General features: G+C 35.6%; 1 protein-coding gene across 3 annotated transcripts in view; it reads left to right on the top strand.

Moving 5' to 3' along the window:
- Window positions 1-24,118, top strand: part of LOC145247469 (uncharacterized) — a 57,006-nt gene that overhangs the window by 23,120 nt on the left and 9,768 nt on the right. For all 3 annotated transcript variants that reach the window (XM_080109263.1, XM_080109265.1, XM_080109264.1), the window contains exons 2-3: window positions 18,939-19,096; window positions 22,220-23,206. In XM_080109263.1, coding sequence (XP_079965389.1) covers window positions 18,964-19,096; window positions 22,220-23,206 — 1,120 coding nt within the window. In that variant the 5' untranslated portion in view covers window positions 18,939-18,963. The remainder of the gene's footprint in view (window positions 1-18,938; window positions 19,097-22,219; window positions 23,207-24,118) is intronic.

Genomic DNA, 24,118 nt, shown 5'->3' with positions numbered 1-24,118 from the left:
ACCCACTAAAACATCGAATTGAAAACCGTAAGTATACCCTCTTTTGTCACAAACATCGTCCATGGAATGTGAAGATTAAAGGACAAAATAAGGAAGAGAGTCAGTATCGCAAATCTTGATCTTCTCCTAAAGGTCGGTGTTCTGTATAGGGGTCATAAAACTTCTCTAAAACGCTTCAAAATAACGCTTCCAATGGTCTGTCACGCCTGATTTAAAAATATTTTCAATGGTCTGTTAAGCTTGAATTTTAAATAATATTTCATTGTTCCGACACAAATTAGAAATAATATTTTATTCTTCTGTCACACTTAAATTCGAAATAATATTGTCATTGATCTGTCATACTTAAATTCGAAATAATATTTTCATTGGTCTGTCATACTTAAATTCAAAATAATATTTTCATTGGTCTGTCATACTTAAATTCGAAATAATATTTTCATTGTTCTGCCATACTTAATTTCAAAATAATATTTTCATTAGTCTGTCATGCTTAAATTCAAAATAATATTTTTATTGGTCTGTCATACTTAAAATTGAAATGATATTTTCATTGGTCTATCATACTTAAATTTGAAATAATGTTTTCATTGGTCTGTCAAGTTTAAATTCGAAATAATATTTTCATTGGTCTGTCATACTGAAATACGAAATAATATTTTCATTGGTCTGTCAAGTTTAAATTCGAAATAATATTTTCATTTGTTTGTCATACTTAAATACGAAATAATATTTTCATTGGTCTGTCATACTTAAATTCGAAATAATATTTTCATTGGTCTTTCAAGCTTAAAGCAAAAAATCTATATTCATTGGTCTGTCATACTTAAATTCGAAATAATATTTCATTGGTCTGTCAACTTTATTTAAATAGTTCAAACATCTATGAGAACTTTTTCCGTTGATCTGTCTAGCTAAACCAGAATTTTGCTTACGTCTGGCAACGTTTTACACTTTCATGGCAAGTGCTCGACTGAGCTTCAATCTATGGTCTCCCCTCGCCAAAATTTCACAAGAAACACTCGTCTTGCTGAAAACACTATCAATAATTCCCCCACTCTTAATCCATGCTTAAACCTAAACGTATATTCCATGAACAAAGTTTCTTTCTTAGAACTGCACGCCTGTAGAACTCTCTTCCGTTTTCCTGCTTTTCAGCTGACTACAATATGGTTGTCTTCAAGTCCAACGTAACAAGTTCTTGATGAGCCGTTCCACTTAAGTTAAAAAATTTACCAAATTTCCATTACTAACGATTACTATATTGTCCAATTGACTACTGTACACTCTTAACTCTTATCCTCGAGTGGTCTCTGGGCCTTGATAAGTGGTGATGCTTATGTAAAAAAAAATAAAATAAAAACAAAATAACATTTTCGTTATTCTGCTGTTTGATCTGTTTCACTTCAATTTGAACAGCGTTTAATTTTCGGTCTAACTTTCTTGTTCTTTGGTATTATTGTACCTATTTACTATGCCTCCCCACGGGACAGAGTTAGACACCAGGGTCGTTTTTTAACGTGGAGAAAAGGTACAAAAATAAAAATTGTCTCAGTCGTGAAGGACTGATCCTCCACTGAAAGAGAACAAGAAATGGAAGTGCAGCATCTGAAGAACAGATACTAAACTTTGATGATATTTATTTGCTTCCCCACTGAGTAAATTAGGCAGGAGGCTGTTTTTTAATGTGGAGATAGGGGGAGGGGGAGGGGGAGGGAAAGGGGGATCCAGCTCCCGAGAGGTGGGAAGTGGGAGCTGGATTAGAAAATGTTGGTATGAAGGGTTGCCCCTTCAGTGACCAAGGTCAGATATGTGGGGTTACCCCTACATATGGTCTGGTATTTATTTGCTTCCCCACTGAGCAAATTAGGCACAAGGCCGTTTTTTAATGTGGAGATGGAGGGAGGGGGGAGGGAAAGGGGGATCCTGCTCCCGAGAGGTGGGAAATGGGAGCTGGATGGTAACTGTGGTCGTAGGGTGATCCCTACCTTGATCAAGTTCAGATATGTGGGGTTACCCTCACATATGGTCTTTGCTAGTCATAGCTGGTCTTTGCTAGTCATAGCTTGCAGCATCTGTCGGAACAGATGGTATTTATTTGCTCCCCCACCGAGCAAATTAGGCACAAGGCCAATTTTTAATGTGAGAAGTGAAGGGAGGGGTAAAGGAAAAAGGGAACCAGCTCCCGAGAGGTGGGAAATGGGAGCTGGTTAAAGGTCAGGTATGTGGGTTTGCCCCCACATCTGGTCTTTGCTTGCAGTATCTGTCGGAACAGATGGTATTTATTTGCTCCCCCACCGAGCAAATTAGGCACAAGGCCGATTTTTAAAGTGAGGAGTGAAGGGGAAATGGGGACCAACTCCCCGGGGAGTAGGGGAGCTGGATAGTGACAATTGGTATGAAGGGTTGCCCCTACATTGACCAAGGTCTTATATGTGGAGTTGCCCCCACATATGGTCTTTGCTTGCAGTATCTGTCGGAACAGATGGTATTTATTTGCTCCCCCACCGAGCAAATTAGGCACAAGGCCGATTTTTAATGTGAGGACTGAAGGGGAAATGGGGAACAACTCCCCGGGGAGTAGGGGAGCTGGATAGTGACAATTGGTATGAAGGGTTACCCCTACATTGACCAAGGTCTTATATGTGGGGTCGCCCCCACATATGGTCTTTGCTTGCAGTATCTGTTGGAACAGATGGTATTTATTTGCTCCCCCACTGAGCAAATTAGGCACAAGGCCGTTTTTAATGTGAGGTAAAAACCAGCTCCCCTAAAAGTAGGCAAAAAGGGGGCACTCTGGTTACCAAAAATAATAATTGTCCCAGTATAGAGGGTTTCCCCTCCATTGACTGGTACAAATTATCTTAAGTGCAGCATCTGCCGGAACAGATGCTACACTTTGATCTTGACCAAAAGGCCAAGCTTTGGTATTATTGTAATTGACACCCTCGATTAGTAACCCCCCACCCCCGTCAAAAAAATTAAATAAATAATAAAATTCTTATAATTCTTAAAAATTATTTCACAATTTAGCATCGGGGATCAGTTTTGCATATTGGTTTAACGTAAAATGATCCCCGACTTCCGGGACATTGTAATGTAGTATACGTTTTATGAGAGGGGGGGCGATATGCATTGTAGACGAAACGTGTAGTTTGAAGACCTTCTCTATAAGGAATTAGGACTAGTGGTAAAAAAATAAAGAATAAATTAAAAACAAAAAACGTAGTTAATTGTTCTAAAAATATAGCAAGGTTGTGGCCTTCGTAATATATGCATTATATTACGACGGCCACGGTATGGCTCGGAAATGGGGGATCATTTTACGTTAAATTTACAAATCCCCAACTATAAATTGTAAAATATTTTTGTTTGATTGTTTTTGTTTGTTTGTCTGTTTTTGTTTGTTTGGTTGTTTTTTTTTGGGGGGGGGGTCTCTCTCTCTCTCTCTCTCTCTCTCTCTCTCTCTCTCTCTCTCTCTCTCTCTTTTTAATTTCTTTCTGTCAAGATTATCAGTTTGTTCACACGTAATTGTCTAAAAATGTATCATCTTATTTTGGTGGTTACTGAAGGTGTTAATTTACAATAATACCTGTTCTTCGTTGCAGCTGCCGCGTTAACCGTTCATGAAACGTAAACAGCTGTTTGCTTTGATGGCATAAAACGATAGAAAAAAATGTCGGATTTTTTTTTTTTTTTTTTACAAAACTAATAATTTAGATATCGTGAACAGAATATAAAAAAAAAACGAAAGGTAAAAAACAATATTTTTTTAATCTGAAATATCGTCGGGGAAATGTTATTTTGAAACGAGCCATATTGTTAGTTTTTCGGTTCAAGATATGTAGCTGATGACCTTGGCGGGCGGAATCATAAAGAGAATTCATCCGAGCAAAAATAATTCTAAATTTTCATGAATATATTTTTCCAAACAATCAAAGAAAAAAAAACATCTGCTGAACTTCTAAGATATAAAATCTTTTTTGATGATTGTTTACATTGGTGATCTTTTAGACCAACGCATTTTACGTAAAAAAAAAAACATTGTAAAGCGCTTGCATTATTATCAGGCGTACACACAGCAATATATATATATATATATTTATATATATATATGTGTGTGTGTGTGTGTGTGTGTGTGTGTGTGTGTGTGTGTGTGTGTGTGTGTGTGTGTGTGTATACTTTGTGGGTATCCATAGTCTGTCCAAGACTGAAGGAGCCTGCTTGCTTGTTTTTTGCTAATATATATATATATATGTATATATATATATATATATATATATATATATATATATATATATATATATATATATATAATTTAAAGGAGATTAGAACAATAGTCTAAGGAGCAGAGTGTATTTTAATGTAATAGTGAAATTACTAGTTTAATTAAAATATAGGAAAGAAAAAGTGCTCGTTGTAATTTAGATATATAATAACATTACTAAATATATATATATATATATATATATATATATATATATATATATATATATATATATATATATATATATATATATATATATATAGGAAGCATGTTTTCATTCAGACAAGTATTGTTAAATAGCACGGAGTGTTCTTGCTTTATAAGCTTTCTTTGTAGATTTTCAATTTTTATGATTGTTTTTCTTATTTCTGGATTACGAACAATAATCAAAACTCCCTGAAGGCGACTGTGGAAAACTCAGTTGAAAGTACTTGCAAAGGACAAAACAAAACAGACGGACCAGGAGTACTATGGAACTTTCTTATACAGATTCAACCGAGAAGAAATGAAGACAATTAGAAAAATTGAAAAACTACAAAGAAAGTTTATCAAGCAAGAACACTCTGTGCTATTTAACAATGCTTGTCCGATAAATTTATACTTTTTTAAATTTAAATTTCATTCAGAAAAATATACTTTTTCAAAACAAAGCAAAAAAGTATTATTTGAACAAAGAATATAAGTCACAGTAATTCCCTTAATCCATTGATTTTCGATGTAGGCTCATCTCATCAGAGGAAAGACATTACCAAAATATTACAACTAGTTTGATATAAATTCAATAATTTCTGATCCAATTAATCTCATTATTTTGATATATATATATATATATATATATATATATATATATATATATATATATATATATACGAGCAAACAGTTAATAAAACATGTTAAAAAACACTTTGAAATGAGTTAAAAACATATCTAATCTGACAAGGAAACACTAGATAAGTGGATAGTCCTTAATCCGCGGAGTTTCGAAGAAATATTTTCCTTCTCATCAGAGGGTAGGAATTAGCAAAATGCGGGATCGGATTTTGTATGCAAAAGTATTTGATGAAACAACGATATATATATATATATATATATATATATATATATATATATATATATATATATATATATATATATATATATATATATATATAATTTATATATATATATATAAATTATAAACTGAAGCTATCGGTGGATTAGCAAAATAATACTTAGTGTTATGTAAACTTAATGTGGCATTCTTGTTGTTTCTTCTATAACACTGAATTATATATATATATATATATATATATATATATATATGAATATTTTTTAAGAAAGCCAAATGATATTATTTTTTTCTTTAACATTGTGATGTGAGACTTTAAAACGAACCCAAGAAGATTTTTACATCCGCAAGAAAGAAAAAAAAATGATTTATATTAAAAAAATTTTAAAAAGTCGCTTGAAAAAGCCCTGATACGGGTGGAAGCTTCTTGGAAAAAAAAAATTAATATTCATTCATAAGGATATTTTACAAAAAAACAGCGCTACCTTATTGCTTATACTAGGTGCTTTCAATAATAAGTTTCCAGACTTTTTTGCACGGCATTTAAAATTGTAGACTTTTGAAAATTAAGTATGTTATTGCTATACATCTTATGAAATGACTGATCAATTTTTATGATTTCAGGTTCAAATGAACAGCTACAACAGGAATCGGAATACACCCTTCTAAAGCCTGAGTGTCACAGCTGATGAATTTCAAAAATGCAATTTGAAAGTGAGGATTATTTAGAAGAACGATAATGCAATAAAATTCTGTTTTAAACTTGGAAAAAATTCCACAAAAACGTATGGAATGCTTCAGACGGTTTTTCGACCATCTTGAATGCATCAGTGTTTGAGTGGCATAAGAGATTCAAGGAATGCAGGAAAGTCTGTGAGGGATGATAAAAGGTGTGTGGGAGGAGTAAGAAAGTCAGAACTCCAAGGATGATTGGCCAAATAAAGAATTTCCTGCATAAGGACCGGCGTGTGTCTATGTAGACAATAATTGCACAATTTGATGTCAGTGTGGGAACTGTACACACAATCATTCACAAGGAACTGGAGATGCGGAAGTTTTGCGCAAAGTTTGTCCCAAGGGTGCTCAGAGAAGATCAAAAAGAAAGACGTTGTTATGACAGTAGAAAGATGGTCGAGTTGATCAATTTTGATCCCACAGTTCTTGATGTTCTGGTGACCTGCGATGAAAACTGTATATACTGCTATGACCCAGAGACAGAATTCTCAGTGGAAGCATGCTGTCTCTTCCAGATCCAAGAAGGCCAGACAGAGCAAGTCCACCCAGAAAATTATAATGATCCCCCCACCCTTTTTTTTTTACAGCACGGGCATGATTTACATGCACTGGGTTCCCACTGGACAAACAGTCAACGAGGAATACTATGTTGAGATTTTTAGGGAGTTCAGGATACTCTTCAAATCGGGTCAGTGGCATTTCCACTAGGACAATGCACCAGTCCACATCTTCATCCTTATCACAGACTATTTAACCAAGATGGGCACCAAGACAGATTCTCACCCTTCCTATAGTCCAGACCTTGCTCCTTGTGACTTTTGGTTATTCCCTAAGCTTAAGGAAAACTTTAGAGGCTGTCGTTATGAGATAATTAAGGAGATGAAAGATACTGTGATGAGGGTTATTGATGTGCTCACACAAGAGGACTTTAGTGGGGCCTTCCAGAAGTTGTTAGAACTGTACAAGTGCATTGCAGTCGGAGGAGATTACTTCGAAGGAGACTACAGTTCCATGTGCGTACTATCAATAAACGTGCCCATACGAAGAAGTCTAGAAACTTATTGAAGGCGGTTTATATGTATATATCTGTTGGTATGATTAATCGCTGTCAGGAATTGGAAAAATCGGAACATTTGGAGGTATCAGAATCGGAAAAAAAATTTTGGCTTATTTCCGATTATAAGAACTATTTATTTTATTTACCTATTACTAGCGTTGCTCGGGCACTATATACTGTTCATAACTTTATGTGCATATATATATATATATATATATATATATATATATATATATATATATATATATATATATATATATATTTATTTATATATTAGAAAGTGTTATTCATGTCCAGGTAACCTATATCTAAAATTTCAAGTGTTTAGACCCAAAATTGGCGGAGGATGATGGTAGAATCTGCAAAGGTCAACTCTTTCGACTTTGACCTCTTGACAGCCAAATTTTCGCCAAAAACTCATTAAAAAGCTGGCTGCATGTCTGAATACCCTTTATGTAAAATTTCAAATGTTTAGATCCAAAATTGGCTGAATAGTTTGCAAGAGACTGCAAAGGTAAAATCTTTGGAACTTTAACCACTTGGCAGGCAAAGTTTCGGCTATAAACCGATTAAAAAGCTTGCCCTATGTCTGAATACACTTTATATAAAATTTTAAATGTTTAAACCAAAAATTAGTTGAGTAATTTGGTAGAAACAGCAGAGGTGATTTTTTTTTTTAATTTGACCCCAATTTCGACCCCTTAACTTTTATTGTTTTGGGCTCAAATCAAATTAAAAAGTTTGATCCATGTCCAAATAACCTACATCTAAAATTTCAAGTGTTTAAACCCAAAATTAGCGGAGGAGTTTGGTAGAGTGTTCAAAGGTGAAATCGTTTAACTTTGACCACTTAACAACCAAATTTCTAGCCGAAAACCGATTAAACAAATTTTCTCAAATCTCAATACTCCTTATGTCAAATTTCGAGTCTGTAGACTGAAAATTGGCAGAGTAGCTTGGTAGGGAAATGTACACACACACATGGACAATTTCACTTTTATAGATATGTATAGATTTTTATTTATTTATTCTTTAACTCAATGTTCTATTGCTTGTTAGTGAAAAATTATTTATTTGTTTTAAACCACCATGAAAATCTTTATAGATTATATTAACGAATTTAGGGGAAAATAGTTCGGTAAAAATGGCTCAGGTAAAAATGGCACGAATGCATAAATAAGAAAAAAATATCACTAGTGGAAAATATAGATGCCCATTTCACAATGATTTATTAAAGATATATAAAAGGGAAAACTTCAAGATATAATTATATTTTTTTTTCATTTACAAGTAGACGAGTGTTCTCCGTTAAATATTCCCTTCTGCAAAAAAAAAAAAAAAAAAAAAAAACACAACAAAAAACATATCCTACCTTTGTAGGCGAAGAGACGATTTCAGAATCAGAATCGGAATCGGTAATTATATCGAATTAGGAATTTGGAACAGAATCGGTAAATGAATAAGAATAGGGAAAATGCGTCCTATTACTAATACATACCATACATCTGTGGTAATTGCATCAAGTAAAAAAGTGCTCTTTATATGCGTGGTTGCCAAAAGAGCACTTTTAACTAGTTGGTGCAATTACCCCGGACTTGGTGCAATTACCCCAAAGTACGGTATATATATATATATATATATATATATATATATATATATATATATATATATAGTAGCAGGCCGCTCGGCGTCGCCCGGTCGTAAAATATGCTTATAAGCATAAGATCACTCTCGTCTGTCTTGACATTTACGCTTTATGTAAATTTTAATATTAACTGTATTTTTCGGGGTTAACGTTAGCCGTGCGGTTTGTTCCTTGCTAACGGAATCAGAGATGGCTTCATGGTCGGGTTCGAATCTCCCTGTAATCGTAACTTATTGCACTGATGATTCCCGAAATGATGAAACACTAGTGTCTGTAGGTTTAAAAAATATTTATTATAATAATTACATATTTTTTAAATACCTTTATCTTTTCTTATTCATCGTTACATTTACCGATTCGCCCCAGAATTCTATATCGATACAAGTCTACATACACAGACACATACACACTCACACACAGTCACACACACACACTGCCATGCAGAAGAATGTGTAAGTTGGGTGTGTGCTTGAAGGGATGGTGTTCTAATATTTCATAGCACATCTGGCAGGTGTTTAGATATACAAAAAAAAGAGATAAGAAATAATACAGATTTTTAAAAACTTGGGTTTTGACGTAGATTAAAATGAATCAAAAACCATTGATGCAAAGAAACTTTAAAGAAAACCAAACAGTGCGCCTTTTACAGTCCAACAGCTACTTGCATCAATCAATAGGCCATACTTCAATTATATATATATATATATATATATATATATATATATATATATATATATATATATATATATATATATATATATATGGTGAATTCTCTCATCGAAGACGATGAATGAGGGTTCAGTATGCAATCTTTAGCAGCTCCCAAGCTCTGTGACACCACGTGCGTAATTGCAATCCTGTAGTCGTCCGGCACACTCCTTCGCAGATGGTGAACTTTCATATGCTCGTCGGTCAAAGATGCCTTCTCGAGTGAACAGATAACCCTGCTTTGCTGCGTGCTCTGCAACCACAATGGCATACATATTCATTTTTAGGTGGGTGTTTCTTGTGTGTTTGCCTTCATATTTGCACGAAGGACGTCCCTATGACAAAGGCGGTTATGTTCAAATTCTTTGGTCCCCAGGAAACACATCTTCCTCCATTTTCTGCGATCCCCTGCTGCACTCTCCGAGGAACTCAGAGAAATTCCACAACGTTCCCGGTTGTCTTTTAGTTTATCTTTGTAACGAAGCAGGGGGTGCCCTATTGGACGGCAAGAATTTGTCAGTTGCCCATAAAAAAGTTGTTTAGGAACTCTTGAGTCATCCATTCTTACAAGATGACCCGACCACCGCATTTGTATCCTGATCAAAAATGATTCAATACCAGTGATTTCACATCTCTCCAGTAATTCACTATTCCGAACACGATCCTGCCATCCAACATTGCAAATAAATATATGGAAATATTTTTCTTTAATTATATTTCATCTATTTATACCAACCCTTCAATTTATGAAATTCTATGTAATTACAGAGTATACAACAAACAAATAACAAAAATCTATATTCCAAATTTCAAGATGTTGGCCATCTTAGCATTTATTCCCTTAAGAATTGTGCATGTCAACTTAATTAAATGAATAAATGGTAAGATGGTCAACATATTAAAATTTGTAATATAGACTTTTGTTATTTCATATATATATATATATATATATATATATATATATATATATATATATAACTATTTATTATAATAATTAAATACCTACAGACACTAGGGTTTCATCCTTTCGGGAATCATCAGTGCAGGGTGTCACGATTAACGCTAGTCGAGAGATTCGAACCCTGCCAACTGAAGTTATGTCTCGTTGCATTGGCAAGGCCCCGAACCATTCGGCTACCGACAACCGCGAGAGATACACTTGAAATTTAAACATTTATTCTCTTTAAATGCTTTTAACGTCAGTCAGAGTGATCTTACTATTATATGACGATCTACGCATACATATATATGTGTGTGTGTGTGTGTGTGTGTGTGTGTGTGCGCGTGTGTATATACTGTTTTAAAAATAATAAATAAATAAATAAATAAATATATATATATCTCTTCTCTATCTATCTTCTATCTTCTTTCTTCTATTCTTCTATCTATCTTCTTCTATCTATCTTCTTCTCTTCTCTATCTATCTATCTATATAAATAAAATGAACTCATTTTTTCCCGTCTGATTTTGACATTAATAGGATTAAAAATCAAGATATTTCATGCAAATATAATATGCACAAACGGCAGAACAATATCTGAGGTGTGTTATAGGCTTATTATTTCTCAAATTCCTCGATAATCTTAGATTTCTATACTTTTTCTGCTGAGAAGTCACGGCCAAAATCGGTTAAGATCAATGGAAGTGGTAAAATATTTTCTCTCTAATAAATTCCTCCTCCCCCTGCCACCACTTAACACCGTTTGGGGATCGTTCACAAGGAACAGTTGAGAAGAGAACACCGGTTTGGCTTCGTAGTTCTTTCATGTGAAGTTATTTAAAATCACTAAACTAAGCTGCAGTGCTCTGTGGCGTAGTGGTTAGCGTGCTGGACAATTCACATTAAATTTTCACGTTCGCGCCGACCTACCGTAGTCGGTTTTTTTTTTCCTAAACAACTGGAATGGACTTTTCTTGGTGGCCGAACTGTTAACGTTGCAGATGTTTGTTTTTTTTTTTGTTTTTTTTTTCACACTTTATTTTCCTACTTTTACTCATAACTCCGGGTTTGATCCTTCCTACTTACCTACCATAACATTTTTTAAAACTCCCCCCCCCGTCCCGGAAACAAACACTCGGGCAACGCCGGGTACCCCCGCTAGTATATATATATATATATATATATATATATATATATATATATATATATATATATATATATATATATATATATTAGTGTTGGGATGATTAATCGAAATCGGGAAAGTCAAACATTTTGGTGCATAAGAATAGGTATCAGAATCAGAAAAAAATTTTCTATTTTCCGATGCCAAAAACGATTCTTTTAATAGTCTTTTTTAATTTGATTTGGTTAAAGACAAAATCTTCTACTGCTAGTAGTAATGATAAAATAATAAATATTTATTGATTTTAAACTAATAACAAAACTAAAATCACGCCCACAAGTAAGTTTTTTTATGTTTGAAAAAATATCTGCACATTTAGCACATGTGTTTACCGTAATTGAGTTAAAATAGCAACTTTATAGTTAACTAGTTAGAAATTTATAAAGGGATTTATAAAGCTTCTGGGCTTGACCTTTTCTCCCGATCTGAAATGGAACACGTACATCAAATCTATTGCTGGAAAAATGGTGGGATCCTTCTACCGCTCCAGTAGATATCTCACTCCTGATGCAATTCTCTACCTATATAAAAGCCAGGTTCGGCCAACGATAGAGTACTGTTGCCACATCTGGGCAGGAGCTGCTAGAAGCAGCTTATCCTGTCTTGACAGAGTTCAAAATAGACTTCGTAGCTTAGTGGGGGATGCCCTTTTCTCTTCCCTGCGGCCTCTTTCCCACAAAAGAGATGTAGCGAGCCTGTCTCTGCTTTATCGTTATTTTCATGGCAGGTGCTCAGCTGAACTTCAATCTATGGCCCACCCTCGCCAGACTTTCACAAAAACCACTCGTCTAGCCAGAACCGCTATCAACAATTTCTCACACTCTTTATCTGTGCCTACACCTAAACATAGATTCCTTGAACAGGGCTTCTTTCTTAGAACTGCTCGCCTGTGGAACTGTATTCCGTTTGCCTGCTTTCCAGAGGACTACAATCTGATTGTCTTTAAGTCCAACGTGAACAAGTTCTTATTGAACCGTCCCCCTAATTAATCCAAATTATAAAATTCCCACTGTTTATTACGCTAAAATCACAATGACTAATGTATACCCATTGACCCTTATCCTTGAGTGGTCCCTGTGTCTTGATAAGTGGTGACTCCCATGTAAAAAAAAAATGGGAATCGATAAATGTATCGGAATCGAGAATAATATTGGAATCGTCCCATCACTGAAAAGATAATGAAACAGTTGATGGCTGCAGGAATGGCCATTTTTACTTTGTAGGTGTATTTGTTTTATAGTTCTTAAAAATCTAAGTTGCTTGTAATTCAAGAATTAGAAACAAAGCGGTCAACTAGCGATGTCTGAGGAATTAAGAAAACACAGTCAACTAGCGATAAGCAACATTTTGATGTCCGCTCATTAGAATGTTTTCTAACCTATTACTGCGTTATGACCGCATTTTGAATTTATAGGTGTGTAATTTTCGTTAATGATCGCATCAATTACTGATGGCCTAGAGGTAACGTTCTAACAAATGGAATCAAAGATTGGCTTTATAACTAGGTTCGGGTCTCCCGAACGGCAGTAATTATCACTTCCTACACTGTGAAAGTATAAAACACTAGGTATAAAAATAATTATTAATACTAGCGGGACCTGTGAAAGTTCCACAGAAGACTCATTCATATGTAATATATTGATGTTGGCATTCTGTGAATGTTCAGCGTGAATGGAGACGCCCTGATCTTATTGTAGCACTTTTGTTAAAACTGCGAAAGTATTTATCTAAGATAGTAGGGACGCCCGGCGTAGCCCCCTCATAAAATACGCTTGAATATGATATTTTAATTCATGCAGATTTAATATATATTATCATAGAGTGAATGTTCTATCGATTTTTATATATTATAAAGTTGTGGTTTTAAAAAAATATCCATATGACTTGGGTGCATTAGCTTAAATTGAAACCAAAATAATAATTTATGAAAAAAATATATGTGTGTATATATATCTTGAGTTTCTTCAGCCATAATCGAAACCGAAACTAAAACTTATGAAGAATTCTTAGCAAAATTACTTATGAGAAGAAATAAAAGTATAGAAGTACATAGCAATTAAACGACCCGGATGTACGTGTGATGCAAAAATAACACACGCTATCGTATTAATATATAGACTAGCGGTAGGTGTAGAAATTCCACATGGGTCTCATTCATATGTAATATATTGATGCTAGTATTCTGTAGATATTCAGTGTAAATGGAGACGCTCTGATATTATTGTAGCTTTTTTGTTAAAACTGCAAAAGTATTTATCTAAGCTAGCACGAACGGCCGGCAAACCATTGATAAGTGGTGATTCCTGTGTAAAATATATATAAAAAGGGGAGATAATACTCAACACAAAAAAGACAAATGTTGTATAAAACCGACAATTCTGTATTCTACATTCATAATCAATAATAATAACATACTAGCCTATCCCTTATCCATTCTAATAAAAAGGAAGCTATAAAGCCTGGAAGGATATTCTCATTAAAACAATCGCCAATCCATGTGAAGATAATCTCAATTCATAACACACTTACCACCATAATTTGAAGAGGAATGACGTCATCACCGGAAGTTACCCCTCCCCCTCTACTCGCTTATCTCCATCCACTCTAATAAAAAGGAAGGTATAAAGCCTGGGAGGATATTCTCATTAAAACAATCGCCAATCCATGTGAAGATAATCTCAATTCGTAACACGCCTACCACCATAATTTGAAGAGGAATGACGTCATCGCCGAAAGTTACCCCTCCCCCTCTACTCGCTTATACCCCATCCACTCTAATAAAAAGGAAAATATAAAGCCTGGGAGGATATTCTCAATAAAACAATCGCCAACCCATGTGAGGATAATCTCTATTCGTAACACACCTACAACCATCATTTGAAAAGGAATGACGTCATCGCTGGAAGTTAGCCTCCCTTACTCCGCCATCTACTCTAATAAAAAGAAAGGAATAAAACCTGGGATGGTATTCTTAGTAAAATAATCGCCAAACCATGTATGAATGCGGGACGTAATTCGTTTCTCATTAATTAAAGTTTGCTATGATGATGATTTTTTGTGACACGGGACGTCGGACGGACAAGCGTATTAATATATAGATGATTTTTAGTACATGGAAACGATGCCTAATCTAGAGAAATAAAGGTCGGATTTAGTATCAAGATATTTGTTTTAAACCGAAACAGGTTTTATGGGCATGTACTTTTTTACTCAGAAATTCGTTGCACAGTGAATATTTATTGAATTAAAATAAAATTAATATTTAATTAGTTATTGTTGTGGTGTTAGTATTTGAGTAATTGACGAGGAAGAACACAGTAACAATTAAATAAATATGTATTAAAGGTAAATTGAGCAATAACTTTGCTCGACTGCTGCACTAGTGGGTGACGACCATACTCTCCGCATGTCCGACTCTGACTGACTTGATGAACCGGTCCTCGTTACCCAGAAGTGACGTCATGGAATAGTTCATTATTCCAGGCAGTAGGGATGTGTCCCCAACATTTATCCAGGTCAAAATGGCGGCTCTAAAATTAGCGAACATTTTTACCAATCATTTAATCAGGCGTTTTCGTGGAAATAAAACCAAAACATCTCAGCATCTGTCAAAATTTCATTTTCCGTGTTCTCCGTTTTTCATGGTTGATTTGTTTTGGTTTATTGGTCCCCAGATAAAAGGAGGGTGGACCTGTAAATTTACCCTCGTCCGTTCGTCTGTCTGCGCCTATGCCTTGGAATTTGCCAAATAGTCGAGAAGGGTCATCAGAACACAGTAACAGTTAACGAAAATACATGAAAAAGGTAAACTGAGCAATATCTTTGCTCAACTGCTGGACTAGTTAGTGACGACCATACTCTCCGCGTGTCCGGTTCTGACTTGGTAAACCGGTCCTCGTTACATGGAAGTGACGTCATAGACGGAAATGACGTCATGGAATAGTTCATTATTTCAGACAGTAGGGGTGCGTCCCTAACAGTTATATATAAAATAATTTATTTAAACCAATTTACAAAAGTATTTCTATCACAAAATAATTCTTTTATTTTAAATAAATTATTTATCTATATATCTATAAAAGTGAACGTGTCTGTGTGTCTGTGTACATTTTCCTATGCAATAACTATGCCAATTTTTAGTCTACAGATTCGAAATTTGATATACAGGGTACTGAGATTTGGGAAAATCGATGTGATCGGTTTGGGGCCAGATATTTGGCTGTTAAGGGGTCAGAGTTCAACGATTTGACCTTTTAGAACTCTACCAAACTCCTCCGACAATTTTGGGTCTAGAGACTTGAAATTTTAGATATAGATTCCTTGGACATGGATCTAATTTAATAACTTGATTTGAGCCCAAAACAATCAAATTTAAGGGGTCATAATAGGGGTCAAAGTTTAAAAAATTGACCTTTTTTTTGTTTTTTTTTGTTTTTGTTTTTTTGTTTTGTTTTTTTTGCTCAGCATACACCTCCAAACACCCGGGCAACGCCGGGAACCCATGCTAGTATATCTATAAAAGTGAAATTGTCTCTGTGTGTGTGTGTGTGTGTGTGTGTGTGTGTGTGTGTGTGTGTGTGTGTGTGTGTGTGTGTGTGTGTGTCCACCAAACTACGCTCTCAATTTTCGGTCTACAGACTCGAGATTTGACATAAGAGGTATTGAGGTTTGGGAAAATCTTTTTAATCGGTTTTCGGCCAGATATTCGTCCGCCAAGAGGTCAAAGTTCTTCCAAATTCCTACGCCAATTTTGAGTCTAAACACTTGAAATTTTAGATGTAGGTTACTTGGACATGGATCAAACTTTTTAATTTGATTCGAGCCCAAAACGATAAATGTTAAGGGGTCAAAATTGAGGTCAAATTTTTAAAAATTGACCTCTGTGGTCTCTACCAAATTACTCAGCCAATTTTTGGTCTAAACATTTGAAATTTTACATAAAGTGTATTCAGATATAGGCCAAGCTTTTTAATCCATTTTTGGCCGAAAATTTGGCTGCCAAAGATTTGACCTTTGCGGTATCTAGCAAACTATTCAGCTAATTTTGTGGTTTAAACATTTGAAATTTTATATAACGGGTATTCAGACATGCAGTAAGCTTTTTAATCAGCTTTTGGGCGAAATTTTGGCTGCCAAAAGGTCAAAGCTGAAAGAATTGACATTTGGAGACTCTACTAAACTCCTCCACTAATTTTGGGTCTAAACACTTGAAATTTTAGATGTAAGTTACCTGGACACGCCAAACTATTTAATATATATATACATATGCACATAAAGTTATGACCAGTAAATAGGGCCCGAGCAAAGCCGGGCTGAACTGCAAGTTTTATATAAATCACAAAAATAAACGAAATTGTTATGAAACTACAACTACTTTGAGTAAGATAATATTGGTTCAATAGAAGCTAAAAAGTGCAAGATAACCAAAATGTTTTAATATCTCCTTTTTTGTGTGTTATTTGAAATACACAGAATACTTTCTGATCTTGGGTGATATTTTTCACAACGTTTCGGACGATGTAACCTTTGACATTCTTCAGGTGTATCTTGTCGAACTCAAGAATATCCCTGTCGAACTCGGGAATCTTTTAAGTGGTTGCTCATAAGTAAAAAAAAAGACTATTTTACCTGTTAAATTTACGCTTACATGTTGGCGGATGTGTGAAGTTTTCATTAAGGTAAACGGATGTGGTTTTCTTACTGGTGAGCGATCAAATATCGGATAAATCAATAAAGTCTTTTCATACATACGTGCACGGTCGCTGGTCTTTTATTTCTCTGCATCCAGCGTTTCATTTCACGTTGAACTGAGATGAAAATATGTTTTTCATTTATGGATTTTAACTAAAATCGTTAGTCTTTCATTTCCGGCGTTCCGTGACTGGTCAGGGTCGTCTTTTTAACTGTGGCAATGTAAAGTTTTCGTTTATGAATGACGCAAGAGACTTTGCTGAGTTTTCAAGGTTTTATTTGAAGAAAATATTTGGAGAGAATGCGATATAATCACAGTGACACCGGTTCTTGAAGTTAAGCAACGTTGAGCCTGGTCAGTACTAAAATGGGTGACCATTTGGGAATACCAGGTACTGTATGTGCTCTCTGCTGATTTCGACATTGTTTCTAGTCGTTCTGGACTTTTCCTTGCCATTGAACTCAAGCAGTGTTGATTCATGATGGATTTGATTGTGGATTGCGCAACTCTTGTTTCACAATTGTACGAGGTACCCATTGCGTTTCGAGACAATGGAGCCGTTTAAATTTGGAGAGAGCATTTACTTATGAAGATAGACCAAATAACTAATTAATTATTTGCTTCTTAGTCTGTCTTAACTTAGTCTTAAGAAAGGGTGACAGACGAAGAGAGTCTCAGAACAACATTCACTTAGATTCAGTTTCTACATCATTTATGTGTCTCAATCGCTTAACTTCCAATGAGAGACTGAACTAGAAATCCCTTTGCTCTCAATCAAAATCGTGACGTTTCATATCGTGATCATTTGCCTATATGTTTTGTCTAGGGAGTCTGATATTTGACCTCCGCTTCAAATCACATCGTCTGCCTCTAGAGACACTCTGTTTGCTGCTAGATTACCCTACTATGTACTGATATGACCTTTTCTGAAATTTCCACAAGCTAACTTAATTGTTACTTACTGGTGTCGGGTCCTAAATATCTAACAGATATATGAGTTTTTCTAACTGGTTCTTTTTTTTTTCTGTTTTTTTTTCTACAGATTTTTAGTTGAAGAATTTTTTGTTGATTTGAAGTTTGTTTAAGTTTCCTCACCTTAATGTTCCTATTCACAATGCCTCCACACGAGGGCATAGTTAGACACCAGGGTCGTTTTTTAATGTGGAGAAAGGAACAAAAATTAAAAACTGTCTTTGTCGTAGAAAATACGCTTAAATATGATATTTTAATCTATGCAAATTCCGTATTTATTATTATACAGCCAATCCTCTATTAATTATTATATTTTACCTAACATATAGTAGTGATCCTCGGCGTGTCCCGGTCGTAAAATACGTTTAAATATGGTATTTTAATTCATGCAAATTTCGTTTGTTTTTTTTTTGTTTTTGTTTTTTGTATTATAGAACCGATTCTCTGTTGATTAATATAGTGTACCCAATATAGTACTGATTTCAAAAGTAAAAAAACAAAAAGAGAGTTTTTAATGTGGAGAAAAGGAACAAAAAAAATTGTCTCAGTCGTAGAGGATTGCTCTTCCACCGACAGGGAACAAGAAATTGAAATGTAGCATCTGAAGAACAGATCTTGGCCCGAAGTCGTCGAGCGTTGGCGGATGTATACGCTCTTCTAAATTATTTTTTTTCTTCTTCTTTTCCAGATTTTGAGCTGAAGAATTTCTAACCATGAATCTGCTGTTTGCGCTTGCTGCTCTGTCGGTGCTGGCACTGAGCAGTGCGATTCCTTTAAACATGATGAAAGAAAAGAAGGGAGAGGAGAAGGCCATGCTGCTAAACACAGATAGAGACGGGCATGTTGGTAAGTTATTTCACGCATCCATCCCGATTTTGTAATGGTCATTTACAAGTTTATTCATTATTGTGTGTGTGTGTGTGTGTGTGTGTGTGTGTGTGTGTGTGTGTGTGTGTGTGTGTGTGTGTGTGTGTGTGTGTGTGTGTGTGTGTGTCTCAATAATATCGAATTTATCCTTGAACTAGCAGGCCCCATCGGCGTTGCCCAATCGTAAAATACGCTTAAATATATTTTACTTCATGCAGATTTCGTATGTATTATTATAGAACCAACTCTCTATTGTATTGTACCCAATATATAATAGTGATTTCAAAGTTTTAACAAATATATATATATATATGACTTGATTACATTTTCAACCTCCAGAAGAGTGTAGTTTACAAGTGAATTTTAGCATGTACTTTATCCGTTACGTCACAGATGTAGGCAAGATAAGAACAGTAATCCAAATAATACAAAAGCCTTATTTGTTAATGTATTTTCTTTATCCTTTTTTTTTTTCGATTTTCTGTATATCTTATATACACTAGAAAGCCACCCAGCATTGCCCGGTCGTAAAATATGTTTGAACATGATATCTTAATCCATGCAGTCAATACTTTATTGATTATTATATTGTAACTAATATATAGTAGTTATCTTCGACATGGTCTTGTCGTAAAATATGTTTAAATATGCTATTTTAATTCATGCAAATTTCGTATTTTTTTTTATTATAGACCGATTCTCAATTAATTATCATATTGTACCCAATATAGTACTGATTTCAAAAATAAAAAAAAAAGACTTGTGTGCTGTCAGCTAAAATCGAAACTAAAGCATTTAGCCTTCCAGCCTTACTCGTCATCGTTTGAGCTAACAGATGAATAAGAAAACATTAAAAAATTAATCGGCTTTAACGTATAAATGCATATTTGCGTATGCATAAAAGTAACAGGTTTAGTCGACTTAATCTTGTCAAGTTCAGTGTTTTTCAATGTTGATCCGTTAACAGCTATTTTTACCAGCTAGAAACCAAATCGAATTTGTTCCATAGGTCCAAATCTTCTATATATCAAGTCTGTAAACCAAAAATGGAGAGAGATGTTTTGTAGAGATCGTTCCGCACACACACAAACAAGGTCACTTTTATATATATCGATGACTCCGTTCAGTCTGAAGGTAGCTGTGTGTGTAATTGTGAGGCAAGGGTTGCGCAATTTCCAACCACACCTCTCTTGAATCGGCACTGCTTGAGTCCAGTGACAAGGAGAGGTTCAGGACGACTGGAAACAGTGCCGAGATAAGCGGAGAGCACATACAGCACCTGGAAGTCCCAAATGGTCACCCATTTTAGTACTGATCAGGTTCAACATTGCTTAACTTTAGCGATCCAATGGGAACCGGTATGTCAACAAGGTTATGTTATATACTTTTTTGTGTGTGTGTGTGTGTGTGTGTGTGTGTGTGTGTGTGTGTGTGTGTGTGTGTGTGTGTGTGTGTGTGTGTGTGTGTGTGTGTGTGTGTTTCTGTGTGTGTCTATATGTGTGTACTAGAACTTGTTCATTCTAAATGCTACGCAATTATGCACAATGGAGAAAATATACATAAATAAAACTTAGTATAATAGTTAAATAAAACTTAGTATAATAGTTAAATAAAACTTAGTATAATAGTTAAATAAAACTTAGTATAATAGTTAAATAAAACTTAGTATAATAGTTAAATAAAACTTAGTATAATAGTTAAATAAACTTAGTATAATAGTTAAATAAAACTTAGTATAATAGTTAAATAAAACTTAGTATAATAGTTAAATAAAACTTAGTATAATAGTTAAATAAAACTTAGTATAATGGTTAAATAAAACTTAGTATAATAGTTAAATAAAACTTAGTATAATAGTTAAATAAAACTTAGTATAATAGTTAAATAAAACTTAGTATAATAGTTAAATAAACCCAATCATCCAATAAGAAACCATAAAAAATGAATAATTAATTCATTAAAGTTCGTTTTACGAAAGAATGTGCAAATTGGTTCCTCTTTAGTTGATGCGCAGATGGGAAGACATCGATAACATAAGTTTTTCTTATATTATTAGCGTGTCCGTTCATTAGACTTACAACAGAGAGACTGAACTGAAGAAACTTTTGCTGAGTTCTTCAAGGTTTTATTGGAAATAATTTCATTCATTTATTCATTCATTTAATTTTCAAAGAATAAACGCACAAGCGATTGCCATTTACAAGGGGGGGAGGTCAGTAAGAATTTCGGGGGCTATGTACAAAGAGAACCTGTACAGGGGGAAAACCGTGGATATCCGACCAGCATTTGCCCAAGGGTACATTGAAATCCTATATTGTGGACTGGTTTACGATTTCATCGGGTAGCTGGTTCCACGGAAATGACAATCGAATCGAGAACCCTGCTTGGCGTCGAAGGTAGACCTTTTTCCGTGTCCACGGGGCCCGCAATATGGGACAGGGGTGAAGAACAGGCCCAAGTAAAGGCTGTAGCATCAATGAAAGATGTGATAGCAAGGATGAGGTCGCCTCGAAGCCTCCTTCGCTCAAGGGAATAATATTTAAAGCCCTTAAATGTTGCTCATAGAATAGACCTCGGAGTCCAGCCACTATTCTCGTCGCCAGGCGCTGAACCCGTTCGAGATGCTGGATGTCCTTCATGTAATACGGGAATGTGGCCTGAATACTGTATTCGAGAATTGGACGCACGAAGGTGTAGAAGATGGAAAGAGCGAGACAATCAATGAAGCGACGCATGAGGAACAGGGCACCCCTGGCCTTGTTAGCAGCGGTGTTGCAGTGTTCATAGGGTGAATACGTGGAATGCACAATCATTCCCAGATCCCTAGCCTGAGTGACGGACTCCAGCAGTCAGCAACTTGGTTGGAAGTCAAGGAGGAAACGAGGAGTTGGAGGATGCCGGCCCACTATCATGTGGCTGCACTTGGTGACTTTTATGGAGGCAACGCCGGAGGTCTTAATAGTCGACATGTACTAATGTGACCCTCATCAAAATTAACACTAGCTAACTAAACCACGACTTACGTAGGGCCCTTCATTTTTAACACATTATGAGTTATTTTATTAATCATTTTCCTTATCAACATTTTTTTTCTTTTTTCAGTAAAACGAGCCAAAGAAGTGTTGATGTTCGGAAACCAACAGAATTCTCCACGTCTTAAAAAATCTGACCCCGAAAAAGAACTTCTGTCCACGTCTGATAAAAGTTCGTCGTCAAGTGAAGGTGACACAGAGGAGGGTGAAGTCGTCGACAAATCCTCGCCGGAGTCCGATGAAGACAGAAGTTCCGAATTGTTAAATGTTGACAAAATCATTCAGCAGGCAGAAGCCGAAAGCCCTGACAGTGACAGTGATGCTGACCGCGAGGCTCTCCCATTCAACAACCCAGAGGACAACCCAGAAGCTGTTCGTGAGGCCGTTCGTGAGGCCAACATTGTGGCCCACCAAGAGGCTGACCGTGAGGCTGTCCGTGAGGCTGTCCGTGAGGCCAACCTTGAAGCCCGTCATAAGGCTGAAGATGAGGCTGTCCGTGAGGCCGTCCGTGAAGCCAACCTTGAGGCTGACCATAAGGCCAATCTGGAGGCCAATAAGGTCGACGATGAGGCTGAAGATGAGGCTGACAGTAAGGTTGAAAATGAGGCCGTCCGTGAGGCCGTTCGTGAGGCCAATATTGAGGCCCGTCATAAGGCTGAAAATGAGGCCGTCCGTGAGGCAGTCCGTGAAGCCAACCATGAAGCCGACCTTCAAACCGCCAATGAAGTTAGCGAGGAAAATAAGTCTGGAAGCAGTGATGCTGATGGTCAACTTGGGGATGGCCATAGCCAACAGCTGGTTGACGACAGCGATGAAGATGACGACGGTGACGACAATAGCCAACTTTTGGCCGTCCAGAGCATCCCCGTTTCGTTGGGGGTTGACGACGCCGCCAAAACGCTTGCTGGTTTAAACAAGGTTTCGTTGGATAAAGAGACGCCGTTATTGACCAATCAGGGTGAAGAAGAAGAGGGGAAAGAATTCCCAGATTTAGGAGAAGAACTTGCAGCAGAAAAGCCAGTTGATTACGACGAGATCTTAAGGGAATACGAACACGGTAAGTTGAACGAAGTTTCACTTCGTATTCAATTTGACCGTTTATTTTATTTTATTTTTTTTTACACAGTGATCATCACTTATCAAGGCCCGGAAGCCACTCAGGGATAAGGGTTATTGCAAGTACATTACGTTAGTGTGGAGATTTGATGAAGTGTTTACTTAAGGGGGCGGTTCATTAGGAATTTGTTAACATTGGACTTGAAGACATCCAAGTTGTAGTCCGGTGGGAAGCAGGCAGACGGAACAGAGTTCCACAGGCGTGCAGTTCTAAGAAAGAAGCTTTGTTCATGGAATCCACGTTTTCATTTAGGCACAGATAAAGAGTGGGGGAAATTTTTCACAGTGGATTCGGCTAGACGGGTGTTTTTCGTGAAAGATTGGCGAGGGGGGACCAGAGATTGGAGTTCAGACGAGCACTTGCCATGGAAATAATGATAAACCAGGTTTATTTTGGTGGTTGAGACAGTTAGTCAGAATCGGGAATCGAAAAAAAAAATCAGAACTTTAGGGGTGTCGGAATCGAAAGAATTTGTGCCTGTTTACCGATACCTAAAACAAATTGTTTTACTGTTTTTATTTCTTCGTTTTTGTATTAATTATAAAATGATAGAATATTAATTGGGTCAAAACTATCAGTAAAATTAAAATCTATATATCACTTCTACAAATGTATATTTGCACTTACAAAAATAAATGCATATTATACATTATTATTTTCTAATATATATATATATATATATATATATATGTATATATATATATGCATACATATATATATATTAGAAAAACTATATATATATACATATAAATTATGTAGAACACTACCACGTAAAACTTTACAATATAAACAATATATAAACGTTATATAATACAGTAGAAAACAAACTTAGGTAACGCTATTACATAATAC

The sequence above is a fragment of the Euprymna scolopes genome, chromosome 25, assembly GCF_053919585.1.
Source record: "Euprymna scolopes isolate OS-2025 chromosome 25, ASM5391958v1, whole genome shotgun sequence".
Taxonomy (NCBI): Eukaryota; Metazoa; Mollusca; class Cephalopoda; order Sepiida; family Sepiolidae; genus Euprymna; species Euprymna scolopes.
Note: the sequence above shows the minus strand (reverse complement) of the source record. Positions and strands in the feature narration are given on the sequence as shown.